Below are 18,477 nucleotides of genomic sequence, written 5' to 3'. Positions count from 1 at the left end.
GTTTTTCCCTCCGTACTGGGATATTTAATTCCCATCTTTTCAAGTGATGCAAAGCCTGCCATCATGTTTATCAAATAGGAAATTAAATCTCAAAGCTTACATCTCGACATCTGTACCGACAGCTGAAGTCAGCACTGATGCTCAAGAGCCTCTTTGTGTACTGATTTAAAAAGATCGTGCGTTTAGTCCAGGGTGGTTTCTCTGCAGGGAATCTTTAAGCTTTTGGCCAGTATCAACTGTATTTTCTTACTCTCTGAATCTATTTATCTGTGGTACCTATTAGAAACATAGCCCGTGATAGTCTGTGCCCTAAATATACAAAAATAGTTCATGTGGATTTTTGTAATAAAGTATTAACCTAGTATTGCAGCTTAGCTCTTATAAAGGGCTTTTTTCAAAATACTCATTTAGTAGATTCTGAAAATTAATTCCACAAATGTCTTTGATATATAGAACAACGTATGATACCAGCATTATGGTCTGATTGTACAGGATGCCACCATCTTGGACCTGGAATCTGTGTGCTCATCTTAAATAAGCCTTCAAAAGGCAATCCGCTTTGGTAGGCAGCACTGCTGGAAAATTTGTGATTTGTATTCACAATTTCTGATGTTGAATTATGAAAAAAATGTGGTTTTACTCAGTTATTGTCAGAGTTTGTCAGTTATAGATAAAGCTGCCAATTTTGTGGATAATTCTGTTTATTTTAGAAGAGTATTTCGCTTTATCAACCTGACAGATTTTCCCTATCTATTCTGTTCTTCAGTGACAGGAGACGGTTGTTCCTGTTTGCTCTTGTGCTGGCATTCTTCTCCCTCTTTCCTTTTCAGTCTTTACTGGGAATTTCGTGTCTATAAAGGATTTCATAGAAGGCTGGTTGAGTATTTGGGTTTGTGTAAGGGTTTGTTTTGCTCTAACACTTTGTAAAAATAGGGATTTTTTTTTTTCTTTCCAATTTTAAGAATGTCAGGTGGGAAATGCCAGCTATGTCTACGTTTTAGTGTTCACATTAACTATATTTCCTGCACTGTGGTCAGCAAGGAAAACTTCCACGTGTTTGATTAAATATACTGTTTGACCACATTTTAATCAATCCTGTGTCGCACTACACTTCAGTTATCACACTACAGACTGATCAGTAACAGTACGAACCTGCTGCAGGTAACAAGAGCTCCATAATCACAGGTCAAATGATAGAACCAAACCTAAGTTTTCACATCCTTGTGGCTGGATAAACTAAATAATGCAAAGCTGCTTCATTTTGGGGAGAAAAAGCAGCAGCAAATAAGAGGTAACAGTATAGGTAATTAAAATCAGAAGGCTTAATTTCATGACTCTTGTTTTCTTAGGTTCAGAACTGGAACAGTGAGATTCTTGCTAAACAGAAACCACTGGTTGCCAAACCTTCAGCAAAACTGCATTTTGTAAATCGACTAAAAGGCAAAAAGTACAAAAACGGCACCACTTCCAAAGTTTTACAGGATGCCAGTAATTCTATTGATCATCGACTTCCAAACTCTCAGAGGGTAGGTTTGGCGAGCTGTGGATATCATGGCCTTTACTAATCTTTGTCCGATCAGAATTATGGAAAATACATTCCTGCAGCTGTCCACTTCAGTTTTACTCCATTTAAACATTGTGTCTCTGTGAAACAATGCAGACTCTGCCATTCTACAGCTGTCTCATGGGTGGTGCCGGCTTTAAGCTTTTCCTACTATTGGAACATTTTTTTCCTGGTGGATTTTCTAAAGTTCCAACTCAGCTTGCAGGTCTATTCTATTTCTAGTCTCTTCTAGACGCTGCTTTTCCAAACTTAACAAAATCTAGCTTTTCTGATTCAGACAGTGGGAAATATTTTTGATGTATTTTTGTAGGTTATTGCACTCTTGACAAAAGTTGAGTAAAAATAAAAGAACTGAGTCATTTGCTGTAGATAAGAGATGACTGCTTTTGACCACAGACCTGAGGAGACAATGGAAACTGTTCGTTGCTGGGTTTTTTTTTTTTTCATGGGCATTTGGGTTTTTGGTGGATTCATGGCTGAGGCGGAATAACTCCAGTTGTACTGATTGGAGTACTGTTTCTTTCTGTTGCAGAGAATGAAAGGTTTCTAATATATTTAACCTTCCAAAAATGCTTGCCCTGTTATTCGCATTTCCTCTTACAATAGAACTCTGTCTGTAGAAGGGATGACTAACAAAAATTAATTTAATGGATTTCAGATATGCGAATATCAAACATATCACTGGATTGAAACCATGATGCAGCTGTCCTAATTTTAGGTACTCTTGAGTTGAAAATACCCCTAACTCTTCTCTCCTCTTCAGAAGAACAGTCGAGAGACAATGGCAGATGAAGGGTTCTTTGATCTGCTGAGTCGCTTCCAGAGTAACAGGATGGATGACCAGAGATGCTACTTCCAGGAGAAGAACAGATTCTCAGCTGCTTCCGTGGCAACATCCTCTACTCCACCTAAAACAATGAGAAAATGTAATTTTTTAAAAGTAAAATCTGTATCTGACTTCAGTTCCTGTCAAATACTACTTAAAAATATATATTTGCATGCCAGACTTGACTTAGTATGGAGAGGAACTTATTTCTAGGCTAACTTGTTTTCTTTTTCCTCCCCAGCCTTTTCTACTTCTGTAGTCTCGCCCCACACAGATGAATTTCTAGACCTCCTCGCCAGCTCCCAGAGCCGCCGGCTCGATGACCAACGCGCAAGCTTCAGTAATCTACCTGGGCTGCGTCTCAATCAACACAGCCGTCAGTCAGTCCTGGGTCACCTCATGGCGAGTAACAACAGAGAACTAGACGACGACTTCTTTGATATATTGATAAAATGCCAGGTACGTTTTTTTACAAAAATTCTTCAGATTCTGAGTCTTTGGGGATTTGATTTGTGCATCCTGCTATTTAGTTTCTTCAAGTAAACCACCTTGTTTTTCATGTGTTTTAAGATACAAATTGATTTGGCAGATAAGGAGAACGAAAAAATTAGGATTTTTTTTTTTTCAATATTGTCTTGGGTTTTTTACCATTTTTTTTTCTCAAATTATCCAGTGTCTAGTAAATGTAATTTTGGTATTTATACCATTTTAACCATTTAAAGTAACAAATGCTAAAAAGCTGAAGGAAAACAAGTGAGGCTATTAAAACGCGTATGTATAATGATTTTACAAAAACGTGTTTAGATCTGGCTTGTTGGGAGGGCACGTGATATATCGGGAATCCTAACTTAGCAAATGAAAGACTTCCGTATCAAAGTTTTAGGGGTGATAGTGATCATCATACCTGTCATGTTAAGTGTAAATAATAGTTCATGGCAATACACGAGTGAGGTGTCTGACTGTCAATCAGAGCATGGTATACATACCAATTAGACAAAAGAGAATTTAATTTAATTAATTCTTAAAAAGGAGCTACTGTAGATGGCCACAGCGCACAGCCAGACCAAGGGCGATAGGCTGATGCTTGTAAAATCTGGCCAGGAGGTGGTGGCTGTGTGAAATGAGCCCAGAAAACTATTGCAGAGCTGTCTGCGAACTGCTCTGTAACACTGCCGTTAAAATGTACAAGTCTTCTGAGTTTGGAAGAAAACTTTCTCTCAATGTTGCCTTTCCAAATCCGACAGCAGTGTGGCTTTTTTTTACTCCCTGTATAAGGAAAGACAGACAAGTGTATTTTCTGTTGTAAGAGACTAGAAATACCATGTACTAATGCTAAAATTCTTCTTCTGGACAAAGGACACTTGAATTTCATTTGCAATATAAACAAGAATAAACTGTGGGGTTATTTTCAGATACATGTGGACAGGTGGTTTGGAGGAACCAATTTAGCTACACTTGCACTTTTAACTTATTATTTCATTTGAGGAGTTTCACTTGAAACAAAACTTACAAATTAAATCCTTACAATAGGTTTAAATCTGTAAACAAAAGCTTTTAGTAATTTTTCACTTTTATTGTTCGCCTATTTTATTACATATACTCCTGTAAATACGCAGCATTATGGCTTGCTCTCTCTGTAGGGTTCCAGACTGGATGATCAAAGATGTGCTCCTCCATCATCTGCAAAAGGACCCACTGTACCAGATGAGGATTTCTTCAGCCTGATTTTACGATCACAAGCTAAGAGAATGGATGAACAAAGAGTCCATCTGCCCTCATCTATAAAGGGACCAAATTCTAGCTGAAGAAAGAAACAGGAGTGTACTGTGCAGTAGCATCTGAGGTACCATTTTTGTTTGCTGCAAAAACATACATGCCTTTCTACAGAAGACTGCAATTAGTAGTTTTGTCCACTTTCTAATAATTCTTTATATAAATAGCAGCAACATCACACTCGTGACCAGTAGTTAGAGTTGCCGCTGCTCTATGCGGCTGGCAGCTGCTTTTAGCAGCGTCTGAGATACTGATTACTGTATCTCCCTCTTAACTGCCTCTAGGCTTATCAACGTTAGTAGGAAGTTTTTTCCCTGTCAAGGTACTCTCATTGCTGACGTGTGGATTCTACCACTGTCTCCATCTAGTGTAAGACTTAAATTTGTATGTTCTTTTCAAAGAAAACTTGATTATTTTTTTTCCCCGATTTGTACCTCCCTGGAAAAAGGTCCTGTTTTCTTTTGTACTTTTTTTTTTTTAAATAAAAAAAAATTTGAGAAATAGCTTCGGTACTTTCTTTGTTTCTTCCAAAATCCATTTCTGCATGCATTGTTATTAAAAAAAATAAAATCAAACCCTAGTTTTAATTCTGTTTAATACAAAAATAGTCTTTTCAAAACATGCGTTTTGGTACCATGTTTTTTGGTAGTATTTAGTGAAGTAGTTCCTGTATGACTCTGCACAGTTTTACAATCAGAAGAATGTTTAAGAAGATACACTTGTTTTTAAGTAAGAGGGGCCAGTGCTGTTCTATAGACTGTGTGGTACGTGTCTACCACCAGCACCAGGGAAACAGGGGTGGGAGGTACCTGGCACGGACTACCACTGACATCAGGTAATTCCTGCAGTAACTGAATTTAAAACATTATCGACAGTAAATGTTCGTTTGCTACTTATTACTTGACCTCAACTACTTTTACTCCTCTTGATAAGGACGTGCTCTGCTGGGGCGGTTCTAGGGAACAACAGCTTTCCCCTGGGTAGACACCTGTAGTTCTTGGGAACCCCAAGGGCTCTATGTTGTTTTAAGTGTAGGTATCTTGAGTTAGAGGCCACTGATTTTAACACCAAAGGTGGCAAACTGTTCATTTTCAGGTATTTATAAATTAAGTGATGTCATTTTTTTACTGAAGTAAGTATTCTAGCTCTAGAGAAGAATCTACAGTTAATTTTAGCTTCAGAGTAAAACAGCACTGTAAGGACAGTTAACAGACACGGGCTCCACATAATTCAAACTATTTTACAGTTACTGAAAATTTTGCAAACGTTGCCTTTCAGCTTTTTTAGCTGATTCCTACTGAAACTAAAACTCTCCTCCTTCTGCTTTTAAGCAGAAATGCCAGAATATTCTTCCAAAACCAATGTGTTACCATCAGTTTATTGTGCTGATCTTTGGTACTTTTACTTAATGCTGCCTATTCCCTGTTCAGCTTTGAATTGCCCTAAAAAAGCATCTGATCAACATCAGCTTCTCACTCCTCTGCAAATTATTAAGCTAGAAGAAAGTCATCAAGCTGTCCTACAAGTGAGCTGACAAGCAGCAAACTGATTTTAAAGAATATAAAACCAAAATATAGTTCCAAGACATCTATCTATCTGACCTGTGATTAGTCTTACATGGATTACATGAATATCAGCAACTCTCTTCAGGCTGTGTGACACCTACCCAATTAGGCTAATATTTGCTAGATCAGCAGCAATACTTGCTAGAGTATCAGTGCTTTCCCACCACCGCGTATCTAGTTTTACTCAAAACTTATTACACAAAGCCGATTTCCAACAAGAATCCACACCCCACAAGCCAGTTTTCCTGGCCACTTAAAATTGGATTATCTCACTTACTTAACAACATATTTACTTCAAATTCCAGAAGTAGCACATAGGCTCAGTCTCTCGGTTTTTAAAACTCTACCTAGCTTACAGCTGTGCATGCCAAAGCTCTCACCGAAGAGGAGTTCCCATCAGCTTACTGACGCTCGCTTTTCTACGTTTGAGAACTAGAGACCAGAACTAGCAAGTATGTGACAGCTAAAGAGTAGCCAAAACTTACAGCGGAGCTTGGGGCTTCCTTAGTCTCCTTCCTGGGAGTCACGGGAACTGCTCTTTTTCTTCTCTTCACACGGGTCCGTTACAGAACTTTTCCCTTCTAGGTTTTTATTAGGGTCACAGTTTTCTCCAGTCTCTCGCTCTGCTTTGCCTGTCTCCTCTTTCTGCTGCTCAAGTGCGTGTTCTTCAGTAAGGTTTTCAGCTGTGATAGTTTCTAGTCTACAAACTTCAGACTCAGTGTGCAATCTATTCTGTAAAAATTAATAATAAGCTATTAATCAAGCAATCCAAAGTGCAAGGCATCTATTGCTTCAGGTGCATCTCAGCTCAAGGGGCAGAACTCCCCCAAAGCACGACTGGTATCTTTTTTTCCTAAGGAAACACGTAAATAAGCACAATCTAGAGCATAAGTCTGGTTTTAATTTTCCATAGTTTACAGAAAAGTCAGCACCGTTTCTTTTCTGTGCCTTTCCTCTGTGTGTAATGGTTATTGCCCAGGCTGACATAAGTACTGATCTCTCAAAAGAGAAGTTATTTAAGTCTTTAGAGTTTTAATTCAGTAGTTTCCTGCCATAGTTAGCCATTGCACAGTATTTCTCCAGGACAAAATATGTGCAAGATAGATACCTTTACCGAACTGTTCTACTGAGGAACAGGTACTTCCTTAACTCCTCTGTCCCTAAGATTTGGCTTAAGCTTCTTGCTTAAACGTTTTCTAGCAGGTGACACTGAAATCTATTAGATTTAATCCCAGCTCAAAGAGCAGCAGGACTAACATACACTGGGTTCTGGTTTGCGAGACTCTTCTACTTGCTTGTCTGGCTCATTGCTTGTGTGCACGATGTCAGGACTTCTGCTGCCATTTCCTGGTCTCACAGGAGCGTCTCCTCTGTCGTAACATCCTCTAGAAACGTAAGGAGGTTTCTGCAAGTAATAGCTATCGGATTTACCGCCCTCGTATTGCCCAAAGCCTATTGGCTCCTGTTGACTGTCGGGCGGAGGAAGACTTCTCTTCTGAGAAGATGTTAAGTATCTTAACATAGACACTGATGATCCTGCGCCATAGAAGAAAGCCTGGGGGAGAGGAAAAAAAACAAAACCGACAGAACACTAAATATATGCAGCCTATGGTTTTCACAGAGAATGCAAAGTCAGATTATCTGAAGAACACTGAAAGAAAAGCTCAGGTGTTCAGAATGGCTACGATGGAATTCAGGCTTTCTGCAGTCTGACTGCGCTGCCAGACCGGCCGTCCTGCATCTTTGGTGCCACAGGAAAGATGCTGAAGGCTCAAACTCAATGCTTTCATGTACACAATGACAATTATACTACATTTATGCAATAAACTATCATAGAGTCTAAGATTTTAAGCAGTTTAATACTATTTTACCCCTCTTGGGGAGTGGGGAAGAGATATGGTTTAAATAATACAAACTTACTATTTTAAGTGCTAAACCAACTGTACTATAAAGATTTTCTCAAGAAAAGTTTCCCTTGTAGAAATAATTTAATCTGTGCTAAGAAATCTGTTCAGTAGTACAAATATGAAATAAACAGTAGATAATAATTCTTAAATATAAATATGTTTAATAAATAAAAAAATAAAGCTGAGCTTTTACATACAAGATAAGATATACAAACCAGGACAGCCAGAGCCATCATAATTAGCACTGGAATCTGCAGAATAAACGGTATCTCCTTCATTAGTGCTTTGATGAATTCACCAATCCCCTGTCCTACGTGCTTCAAAGGCTCAGTTACGAAGTTGGTGAAAGTAATTGCCAATGCCTAGAAAAACACAGAGAAATAGTGTTGTCACTGACTGCAAACATAAACATGAACAGTCTCTTTAGGCATGGCGTGTACCTTTGTGGGTGGGACCAGCAGGACAGGATTTACCAGCAGAGTTTCATAGTACTTCTGACAGGGGTCATCCTGAAACGTCCATTTACTTCTGAACCATTCTGTAGTCAAAGCAGAGACACGCTTTTACTACTCTTTAAAAATATATTTTATGACACAATAGTAATAAAGTAGCATTTCAATTACAGATGGAAGAGAACTTTTCTAGCTATGGTTCAAAGCTCAGATTTATTTTTAAAAATCTGAGCTTAGCTTGGCAGTGTAGTTTATCCAGCCATGGGGGTGCAGGAAGGAGAGGGAAGGCTGGAAAGAAAGAGAAGAAACTGAGGTTTTCCCATGTTTTGTCAATAAAGTCCTCTTTATTAGATGAACTTAGTCCCTAGAAGTCTCAGAAGAGAAGTAAGTCTTGTCTGTGGGAACTACTATCTAGCACATTTTGTCCGCAGCTACTGAAACAAGTAATTCTGAGTGTTATTACTCACCTGCCAGGCTGCAAGCAGATTAAAATTCGTATCTTGCTTGCTAGATTTCAAGAGACTATTTTAATTATAAGCAGAAAGTCTTATTCCTTAAGGGAACTTTAAGTTATAAGCAAGTTGTTTATGACGTCGTTCCTGTAGTTTGATTTTAGTGCAGTCAGAATGTAAACCATTGGAATTTGAAATAAACAGAGCAATCACAGCCAATAAATTCTAAAGGGAAGACCATAACAAGCACTCATTAAGAGTTGCCATCATTAATCTACCTGCTATAGCATTGGATAATAAATAATGGCTAATAAAAAAATTCAGCTTTTTCTGTAAAATAACAAAACTAGAGTAAGTAGTTACAGATCTAATTTCTGAAGTCCATTGTACTCGCAGACCTGGGATGAAAAAAAAAAAAACTTTTTCTTGAATTCTGCCCTCCTGTCTTCAATAAACGACCCTGACTGGTACTGGGCGGGGGCAGCAGGGGAAACACTCGCGGGGTAAGTTATAAGGGAAAGCAGTAACGCCACGCCACGCTCAAGCACAGTTTTGGGATCAGCTCTGCTTCAAAGGCCTAGTAAGGAAAGTCTTGCAGAATGGAAAAACGGTAAAACCACATAATCACGTATTGCTGAAGAAGAGTCAATGTACTACTCATGAAGAAATTAAAAAGTATTCTTGGATACTATTACTGAATATTTTGTGATCTTAAATACTATTACAAAACAATGAAACAAGTATTTACCAATAAGACTTCCCCCCCAGTCCAGCTTCTCAGCACAGATGTTATCAAACTGCCCCATTTTCGCAATTTCTGCTTGATGCTGCGCAAAGGCCAGCTGCAGGAGAAGAAGAATTACTTGTAAAACATCAACCAAGGGGGTGGTGGGCGCAGAACACCTGCACCCACGCCGCACTGCACCTGAGCCAACCATGTCTGCTCTTAGTAGGTTTGGGGTAATTACCTGGATAAATCTGTAGTAAGAAAAGTTTGCCAACTAAACAATTTAACAGATGCAATTCTAAGTACTTCCTGGGAAGGCATAAACACCACCAAGATTAATATCTCCAGGTTATTCTCTAAATGGAGTCTAAATTACCAAAAGAACAAACTTCAATATTCAAAGATACAAGTTCAGGGCAAAAGTAATCTGACAACATCTTAAATGTTTCCTAAAAATCTGATGACATCCTTAAATGTCTCCGGATTAAAACCTGAGACAGCTGCCATGCAATTACTAATTAAAACATCAGGGCATTCTCTTTTATTTTTTAAATAATTCCCATTAACAAAAACCTGTATTCATTCTAATTTTGCCTTAATGGTTTGCAACTGATAATCAAATAGAAAAAATTAAGTCAAATCATCTGTTGAAGAACTCTAATGTTCTTCACCGACAATCCGAGTCCTCTGCCTGAGGTTAATTCTGATGACAACATGAGGACCGAGATTTTGTGGTTGGGCTACGGCACAGCAGCATTAATTCCTCCTCATTAAAACCAATACCATTCTACAGGCAGCTACTTTTATCAGCATTAATGAAGCATTCATCTCTGGTCTATCACACCTTAGGTACAGTTTTAGCCAGGGAATCTTTAGAAAGAAAAAAACCCCCAAAATATATTTTTATAAGACTTTTTCTATGAAGATGCTTTAGACAGAGTTCACATCTCCCTTGCCCACGCAGTGAAATCACAGTTCTACTGCTTTATGAATTTTATGCACCTCTGGCAGGATAAAAGCTGGCAGGGTTTCTTTTGTTCTTTTTTAAGCCTAATACACCTGCCAATACGCAAAATAAAGTGTTCATCCCTTCATTTATTTCGCGGTCAATTGTTGCTTTATATAAACTAACTAAAAGAACTAAATGACCGTAACTCCCTCATAACTGTAACATTTTAAGCCTAAAAGCCATTAAGATTTCAGAACAACTTACCTTATACAAGTAAAGCCAATTCCATGCAAAACTGATGAGAAAGCTTATTAATAAAACACGTTTTAGCTGAACAAACCAATGAATACGTGTCCAGAGCTCCGTAGCTATTAAAATTACAACGCACACCAAGCACAGGAGTATCTGAAAAAGAAAGCAGGAAAAAACCGTGATCCAGATTTGGAATTTTCCAAGCTTACTGCCAGTACACGAGGGAATTTACAACTTTCGTTTTCGTTAGGGTCATTTACACAGATCAGTCGAGAGAATTTGTCCTTGCTTTCCCAGCGTATCTGCAGCAGTACCTGGCAGAAAGGTTTCATGGTATTACCAGCCGTCACTCCTAGCACAGCCTTACATTGCTGTTGCTCATTTCTTTCTTGTGATACTTAGTTATTTCTTCCTCACAATATTTATCACGTTACCCACCATGCTTTTAAAATTAAAAAACTGATGCGATTCGGTGCTTGAGTAGCACATGCCTGGTACGAACCACCGCTGCCAGCTCCTGCAGTCTGTTTACAGCTGTCACAGTTTGGGTACCAGCAGCCAGACTTCAGAGAAGCACTTTATGGTCTCTTTCCATGCAAGGACCCCCAACAGCGAGGTTACGCTACTGACGGCTTGCTTTTTTCATCTGGCTTCTATCTACCCCCCTCAAAACTAGACGGGCTTCTCTCCACATCGTGTCAGCATATTCTGAACGGTAAGAGAGCTTCAGCTTACTATAGATCCTTCAGCTTAGTTAGCACTTTGTGATGTCCTGTTCTCCAAAAGGGAATTTTCGCCCAGTCATGCTCTCCATCTCTCCAACACTATACGAAATTTTTTTCACCACAAAATTCACAAAAACCTCTAACATATAAAATCTAAGACCTCAAATATATACCTCTCTCAATATAAATATATTCCAACTGTTGGCTTCTGCAGGAGTTGAACAAGAGACAGGTCTGGAAAGTTTTTAATGCACAAGTTGTCAGTTTAAGTGATAAGAAAGTACTAGAGTCTAATGAGTCACGCAACATGTAAGAGGCAAGACGACAAAAAAAGCATACCAGAAAAAAATGTCAAGCTACAGTAAGCAAAGATGACCAGAGGAATAAAAACCCTTCAATTGTTACTTCAAGTGAATACGTCATCTCTACCTTCAGCAACCATGAAACAAATGGTGACTCACTGGAAGTACGATGGAAAGAACTGCTTTACGTGTGGAGTTCAGATGGTAATATTCACCGGCTAGACTTGCAGAAAGAAACTGGAGAAAACAGCAATTAAAAAACAACAACAAAACCCCTTTCTTCTTCTCTTACCAGAAACACATTATATAGATCAATTCCAAACGTGTCTTCGAATCTCCAGTGCCAAGCTTTATAATCGTGGTGCTTAAAATTGATCAAAATATCACTAAGTGCATCATCCACAGCACCCGACTGCCAAGTTTCCTCATTGAGAAACCTGAGGATCTCTGAATACGTCTGTTTCGTAAGGATGATCTCAGCATCGTAATGGACGTGGCCCACGTTTCCCTCAGGCTGAATTAAAAGCAAAGCAAAACAATGGTTAAAAGCTGCTTATTTGGAAACAGAAGTACATATGAAAACCCGTGTCCCTGTGCAAACACCTGTTACGTGCCCTCGTTATGTACCAGCCGCTTTGTGAAGTGGACTGCAGGATGAAGACGTGGCACAGGGAGCACACTATGATTCTATAACCTTTTTGTTCACTCTTCTAAATGATACAAAACACAAATTCAACTGGTTTGTACTCTTTCAATTCTACAGCAAAAATCTAAAAAATGAAGTGGGTTATTGTCATGGATGGAAATATTTGATGCAGTTATGATTTAGCAATGATTTGAAATTTATTAATGATCTGAGGCAGATCAAGAGATTGAGTTTTAGCAGCACTTAATCATTAACTGATTTAAAGGTTTACAAAGTGATTTAACAAAATAACTGGACAGCAACTTAATTATAGATTCAAAGATGGCAAGATTCACGCTAACCTACTATAAAATATCCCAAATCAATACATATAAATATAAGCAAAATCACAAATCTCAGACTAATATATGTATACATAAGCAAATGTATGCAAATGCACATGAGCACATGCACACACACAGGTCTCTGATTGCTAGGATTGGTAATTTCTTAGTAGTGGGCGACTCTAATGAGCCAAAAGATGCTGCTTTTAGGTCCTACACATGCACAGACAGACAGAAGAACACCCACATGCATAAAGCTAATGTGTATCTCACAACATATAGCGGAGGGGTGGATGGAAGAGAGGCTAGCCTATCGTCAAAATTTCCCTTTCTCGGCTTTGGGTAAACACTCGCGATGCGCGGGCGTTCCTCAACGGGCGGTAGCTGAGGCTCGACAGGGTTTTCTTACCCTGGCCTCAAGGTGTCAGCTGAGAGGTGTCTCAGCTCAGGGGAGATGCTGCCCACAGCCCGCTGCCATCCAGAAGAGCTCAAAGGGTCTTTACCAGAATCGCTCCTTATAGGATCCGAGATAATAGTCTTTCATCAGGTACTTTTCCACTCCGGCCCAGCTCGGACAATGGAATATTCTGGTACTTTCCATATTCTGGTACAAACCCGGGACCTGTTAGGACTTGGGGTCCTGATATCCCCCCCTCTGTGGCCATAATCCATATGTTGTCAGGAGGGATCGATTACAGTTATTGTTTTCAAACGGTAGGAGCCATGGGAACTGGGTACACCAGGGGGCTGCCGTAGTGTCCTAGTCTGTTGCTCTCCACCCTTTCATTCATGTTAGACCATTATGTATCGTTCTGATCCACTGTATTATCATCAGGTGGGGAGAAAATCGTGCCAAGTACCTAAGGGGGGTGTATGCGTGTGCGCACCACCACAGTTATCTCACCTGTTAATAAAATTTTAGAGCCGCTTCTCATTAGCAAGTATTAATTACTAAAGCGCTATGTGTGCTCCGATCATGGCTAGGTAGTACAGACAGAAGCTATTAAATAATGAAGTAAGAAATTTTACATTGCTAAGTATAACGTTGTTTGGTTTTATTCATCTACCTCTGAATATTTAAAAAAATAATATCCAAAGACAATATAATAAAGTAATAAGGTGACTCTTACATGCAAACTCTAATAAGCTACTATTCCTAGATGGTTAATGTGGTAGAGTCTAAAACAAAGGCCTAAAAGGTCTACAGCAAACGAGCAGACAAAATTTGTCTCTTTCAAGTTTAACAACCACTAACACGACCTGAACAGGGTATTATTATAGCCGCATCCCAGCAACAGACATTTAGATCCATATTCTGAACTCACGCAGTCTTCCTTTGGATGCTTTACAGATCAAACAGCAACCATCTCTCCTGAGCAAAGACTGCTAACTAGCAGCAATACGGATGCGCATACTTCTATCTATACATTTCTCCCTTTGCAATTCAATCCCCCTCATTTTAATTTAAAGTAAGACAGAATAATTAATCAATACTTGATAGCTCAGAAAAACACATATAAGTTTCAATTCATTTTTAACGTGTGTTCAAATACTTACAAGGCCAAGTTTTCCAGCTTCATTTAAAATCTTCTTCAAGTATCGCTTGAAAATATAAAAGCTACGGCTTTCATGTGATTTGACATTCCTCTTCTCACACTCTGCAATCTGCAACGTAAAGACATTTTATTCACTTTTTGCTCAAACCACCTTGTTCACAGGAAAAAAAACAACCAACCCATCAACACATTACCTCAGGATTAAGAGAGGCTTATTTCTTTAGTTTAGCAATAATCCCGTGATTAGTACAACAGATAAAAAGCATATGCAGTTGCTGAATACTCTGCATGGGACTGGTCAGTACTGGAGATTTCAGATCTGCTAATAATAGGGTTTGAATACTAACATCGGTAAACCTAAAAGAAACTAAAGATCTGGATCTCCTTGAATTTTAAGTTTATATCAAAAAAAAAAAAAGAAAGAGAACTGTAAAAATTACCAAGTAACTAAAACATTAAAATTACATATCCCACTGGGTCTCCAAATGGCTGAGGGAAGTGAAAGCATTGCTGCATCCTCCTGATCTTGGAGGAAGAAGCGGTGGGGGGGGCTTACAGGGGCTTCTGAGAGCAGCTGCACTGCACGCTGCGGTCAGCCACAGGCACCTTCTCTATGCCCACAGCCCACCCCTAAAATCCAGCAGAATTCAACAACTTGGAAAGGAAAAGTCTCAGCTTTTGGCAGCTTGGTGTTAACATCAACACCACGCGTTTAAACTGTTGACACTGGACAGAAGCACGCAGCTCCTACCAACTGCTGTTACACTATGAAACATTTGAGGAAACGGACCTTGGTAGGCAGAGCAGCAATTCGGAATTAAATTCAAACCACTTCCAGCCTCTCCTCTCAATAAAGGAGTTCCCCCTACATAACCCATGGTCTCTCATTATGCCAGCAATTCACCTGCGTATACTATCCAGAAAAGCATCATTAGGAAGCACAAAATATGAAAGGCAGGAAAATATTCTGAAGTTCCACAACAAACCTTCTGTTGCAAGGAATCTACTTCCCTTGAAGACCTCGATAAGATTTCAGTACTGACTGCATCCACTGCCTTATCCTCAGAGTCATGGTAGTTTGCCTAAAAATACATAAGAAAACCACGTATTTTTAGAACCTGAGAATTTGATCAATACACGATGTTACAATTCTGTAGTTAGATCACTTTAAAAAGAACTAAAGACTGAGTGTTGGTCTTTGCTGCTAATACTCTCCCAACGATACTCCAGTTGCCTCTCTGCTGTTATTTCAGGCTCCAAACAGACAATTGCTTTAAGTTTATCTAAATGCAGGTTGCCTTCAAAAGGTGAGGTCTTGCCCTTTCCATCCCCCACCTGCCCTTTCCCCTGCCCTGAGCGCGGGTGACCCAAGCAGTGCATCAGATTAGATAATCGGGCTGGCTAAAAACCCACTCAGCAAGCAAAGGGGCAGTTTTCAGCCAGCCAGATTCCCAGTCCAGCTGGCCACGCAGCCAGCCAGACTGAAAGTAAACACAAACCTACATTCTGGATTGCATGCCTTTCCTTTCATGTTCCCTCTAAAACAACATCCCATTTTTTTCTGTTACTTGCTCCGACTTAGTTTTAGCAGTGCTGCTTCTATGCAACCAGGTACGCGCATTGAGGGAAGTCTCCCAAAGAAGCGCAACATCACACAAATCGGTGAACTCGCGCTGATACAAAGTTTGGAGCTGCCTGCCTACCTAAAACCTCTCCCTGCAGAGCAGAAAAGGAATCCTGAAAACATTGATTAACCCAAAGCAGCCGTTCTTCTCCTTCAAGATGCAGTTCTGCTTTCGTGGGAAACAACAGTAAAACTCCAAATATTTTTTTATAAAAGCTGAAGCAGTCGGGCACCAAGTTTAAAGACTCCTAAGTTTGCTGCTGAATTTTAGGGATGCTAATGACTACCAGGTGTACTTGGGGCAGGTGGAGATTGAGAAGGAACTCTGTGGAGAGAAATAATGCAGTCTGCATTTTCTAAGCTTCAGAAAATAGCGTTCTGAAGCATTAAAATGGTATTATTCAAGACTGCGAAACCAAACTGGAAAGCTGAATTATGACAAAAATCAAGGGTGCCAACCGTAGTTTACAGTGCCGTGTGTGCACTGGATAAACAATATGCATCTCATAATATATGTAGAGTCCAACCCTCCCACAAGACAAGAGAGTACAATTCACCTTATTAAAACTAGCTTTTTGTATTTCATCTTCTCCTCAACGTTCATGAATTATTAATGGTACAGCACTCGCCCCCTATTCTGATCTTCCTTCTGAAAACTCTTGATACCAGCATTACAAAACACTGTTAACATTCATAATATTCTCACACAATAAATCATGTTTATTCCCATATTACTGGGCAACTGGATAATTCAAGTGAAATACAAACCTTAAGCTTAACTCCCCCAACTTTTATCAGCAAGGAACGTAATTTTCAAGATGTTTAACACTACACTTCAGAAACTAGCAAGAGCTGCTTAACTCAGTATTTCTCAGAGAAATCAGCCACAACCTGCATAAATCAGTCAACCACCACCTGCGAGAAGACAAAAAGCTCAGCTCCTGTGACTTGATCAGTGTGCAACAGAAACTTGTTAGTAAAAGGCCCTGAGCTAACCATCTACAATCATGTAGATCGCTTGTTTTTTTTTTCTTGTAATTTTAACAATGGACACACAACACTTTTCTGTGTATAGATTCAGATACAACCTTATAAAACCTTAAAAAGACCGCAATTTCACAACTTAAGCGGAATCTTTCAACAGCTTGTGGCTGAAGGTCTGTTTGGGAGAGACACGTGTTCTTGCACCCTTTTTCTTTCCCTACCTTGTAAGGTCTCCTCATTGTTCCCGACGCTGCGTCGTAATTGAGCATATCCGTGGGGTCAATCCATTCATCATCTTGAACCTTACCACTGCCTACTAGCGCAACTGCACACAGCACCAAAGGAAACAGCATCCTGTATTGCTAAATACAGCAGGAAATTCAGATATTTAGTTCAGGATGTAGCCTTCTCTACAAAACCCCCTGAAACAACCTTACAACGTGAAAAAAGTATTCTGAGGAGGTGTCTGAAAACTCACTCTCCATTAAGCGGGTTAAACTTCACTTATATCTTTTTTTCCACAAAGAAAACACTAGCAAGAATACGCAACAATTGAACCGTACAATGTGACTGGTCAATGGAACGAGCTGTCGTTATCAGCCGATGCAGAGCAGAGTTCAGCATTGCTAAATGCGGTATCCCAGCACAGACCTCCGCCGGGCTCCCAGGCAGGGGTCTAACCACCGTTGCCGCCACAGAAATTCCCCCGGCAAAGCCTTGCCAAGGCGGGGAGGATGTTCCTGCCCTGCCCGGGAGGCAGCCACGGTGGTGCCGCCTCGGTGCTGCCGCCTCGGTGCTGCCTGGCCCGGCCCCAGCCCCGCTCAGGCCCCCCCAGGGCAGGGCCGCGCCTCCCCAGCCGGCGCCGCCCGAGGCCGGACGTTCCGACCGCTGGAACGGCAACACAACGGATTACCGTCACGCTTCGCCGCCGCCTTGTTTACCTAAGACACCGACACCGCGGCCTGAGGAAACCCGCGGCCTCCCACCCCCGCTAGCGCACCGCCAGCAGCGCGCCAGGGTCGGGGCAAGGCGCAGGCCCGGCCCGGACACGGGGCCCCCAGCCAGCAGCCCCCCCGCCTCCGCCGCCCAGCCCCCCGCCTCCGCGGTACCTGAGGGGCCGCGGGCGGCCTCAGGGTGTTTACCCGTCCCGCATCGCCAGGCCCCTGGCAGGCGGGGAGGGGTCCCGCGCTGCTCCCTCCCCTCAGGCCGCCGCCCCCGCACGCTCCACAGGCCCGGCACCGCCCCGAGGCCCGGGCGGAGCCGCTCTCGCCGGACACGGCCGGCACCGAAGCGGCGGGAAGCCCCGGTCCGGCCCCCCGGCGGCGGGAGACGCTGGCGGCCTGTGCTGGGCACCGCCCCGCGCTCCCGGCCTCCTGCGGGCGGGGCGGGGGGAGCCGGCGCACAGCGCGAACGGCAGCGGAGGGAGTAATTAACGTCCTAACGAGCAGCGGGCTGAAGCAGCGATACGGCCACGCCTCCCACGCCCCGGGGGAGCAAGCAGCACCAATTCCCACCAATTTACCCCCCTCCCCTTTCTCCCAGGGATGGATTTTTTTATTTTTGTCTACAGTTGCAGGCAGACACACGGGAAAAAGATTTCCTGCAGTAAATACAAGGAAGGGCTGGGAGCACCCACATAAGAACAGCAGTTAAAAGTAGATCCTCTCTGCAGAGGCCCAAGGTGTAGTAAAATTCATTTAAGGAAACTAGTATTTAAATATTTGCAGTGCTAATGAAAAGGAGTTTGCCAGCTTTGACCACCGAGAGACAACTGGAGAAAAAGAATAGTTACAAGTCTTCTTTTCCTCCAGAGCAGCATTAGGACCTTAACCTACATGTCCAACACAGAA

At 41.2% G+C, this 18,477-nt stretch overlaps 2 protein-coding genes across 6 annotated transcripts in view; one reads left to right on the top strand and one right to left on the bottom strand.

The window, feature by feature from the left end:
• Window positions 1–4,666, top strand: part of GPSM2 (G protein signaling modulator 2) — a 31,383-nt gene extending 26,717 nt beyond the window's left edge. For 2 of the 4 annotated variants that reach the window (XM_074599362.1, XM_074599361.1), the window contains exons 11-14: window positions 1,350–1,526; window positions 2,328–2,490; window positions 2,632–2,849; window positions 4,031–4,666. In XM_074599362.1, coding sequence (XP_074455463.1) covers window positions 1,350–1,526; window positions 2,328–2,490; window positions 2,632–2,849; window positions 4,031–4,195 — 723 coding nt within the window. In that variant the 3' untranslated portion in view covers window positions 4,196–4,666. The remainder of the gene's footprint in view (window positions 1–1,349; window positions 1,527–2,327; window positions 2,491–2,631; window positions 2,850–4,030) is intronic. The other 2 variants (XM_074599364.1, XM_074599363.1) reach the window with 1 other exon arrangement.
• CLCC1 (chloride channel CLIC like 1) lies at window positions 2,191–17,987 on the bottom strand. Of its 2 annotated transcripts, none has more exons than XM_074599366.1 (12): window positions 17,737–17,987; window positions 16,849–16,989; window positions 15,006–15,101; window positions 14,021–14,128; window positions 11,787–12,008; window positions 10,480–10,620; window positions 9,288–9,381; window positions 8,076–8,173; window positions 7,851–7,997; window positions 6,990–7,283; window positions 6,214–6,460; window positions 2,191–2,472 (listed from the first exon to the last, which is right to left on the bottom strand). In XM_074599366.1, exons 2-11 carry the CDS (start codon window positions 16,978–16,980, stop codon window positions 6,233–6,235), a joined length of 1,560 nt encoding a protein of 519 aa, XP_074455467.1. In that variant the 5' UTR covers window positions 16,981–16,989; window positions 17,737–17,987; the 3' UTR covers window positions 2,191–2,472; window positions 6,214–6,232. The 2 variants fall into 2 exon arrangements, with proteins under 2 accessions (XP_074455467.1, XP_074455468.1); XM_074599367.1 differs by having other exon boundaries at window positions 17,770–17,965.
• Window positions 17,988–18,477: the final 490 nt, after the last annotated feature.

Source organism: Larus michahellis, chromosome 8 (genome assembly GCF_964199755.1).
Source record: "Larus michahellis chromosome 8, bLarMic1.1, whole genome shotgun sequence".
Classification (NCBI taxonomy): domain Eukaryota; kingdom Metazoa; phylum Chordata; class Aves; order Charadriiformes; family Laridae; genus Larus; species Larus michahellis.
The sequence above is the reverse complement of the archived record's forward strand: the minus strand, read 5'-3'. Positions and strand labels throughout refer to the sequence as shown.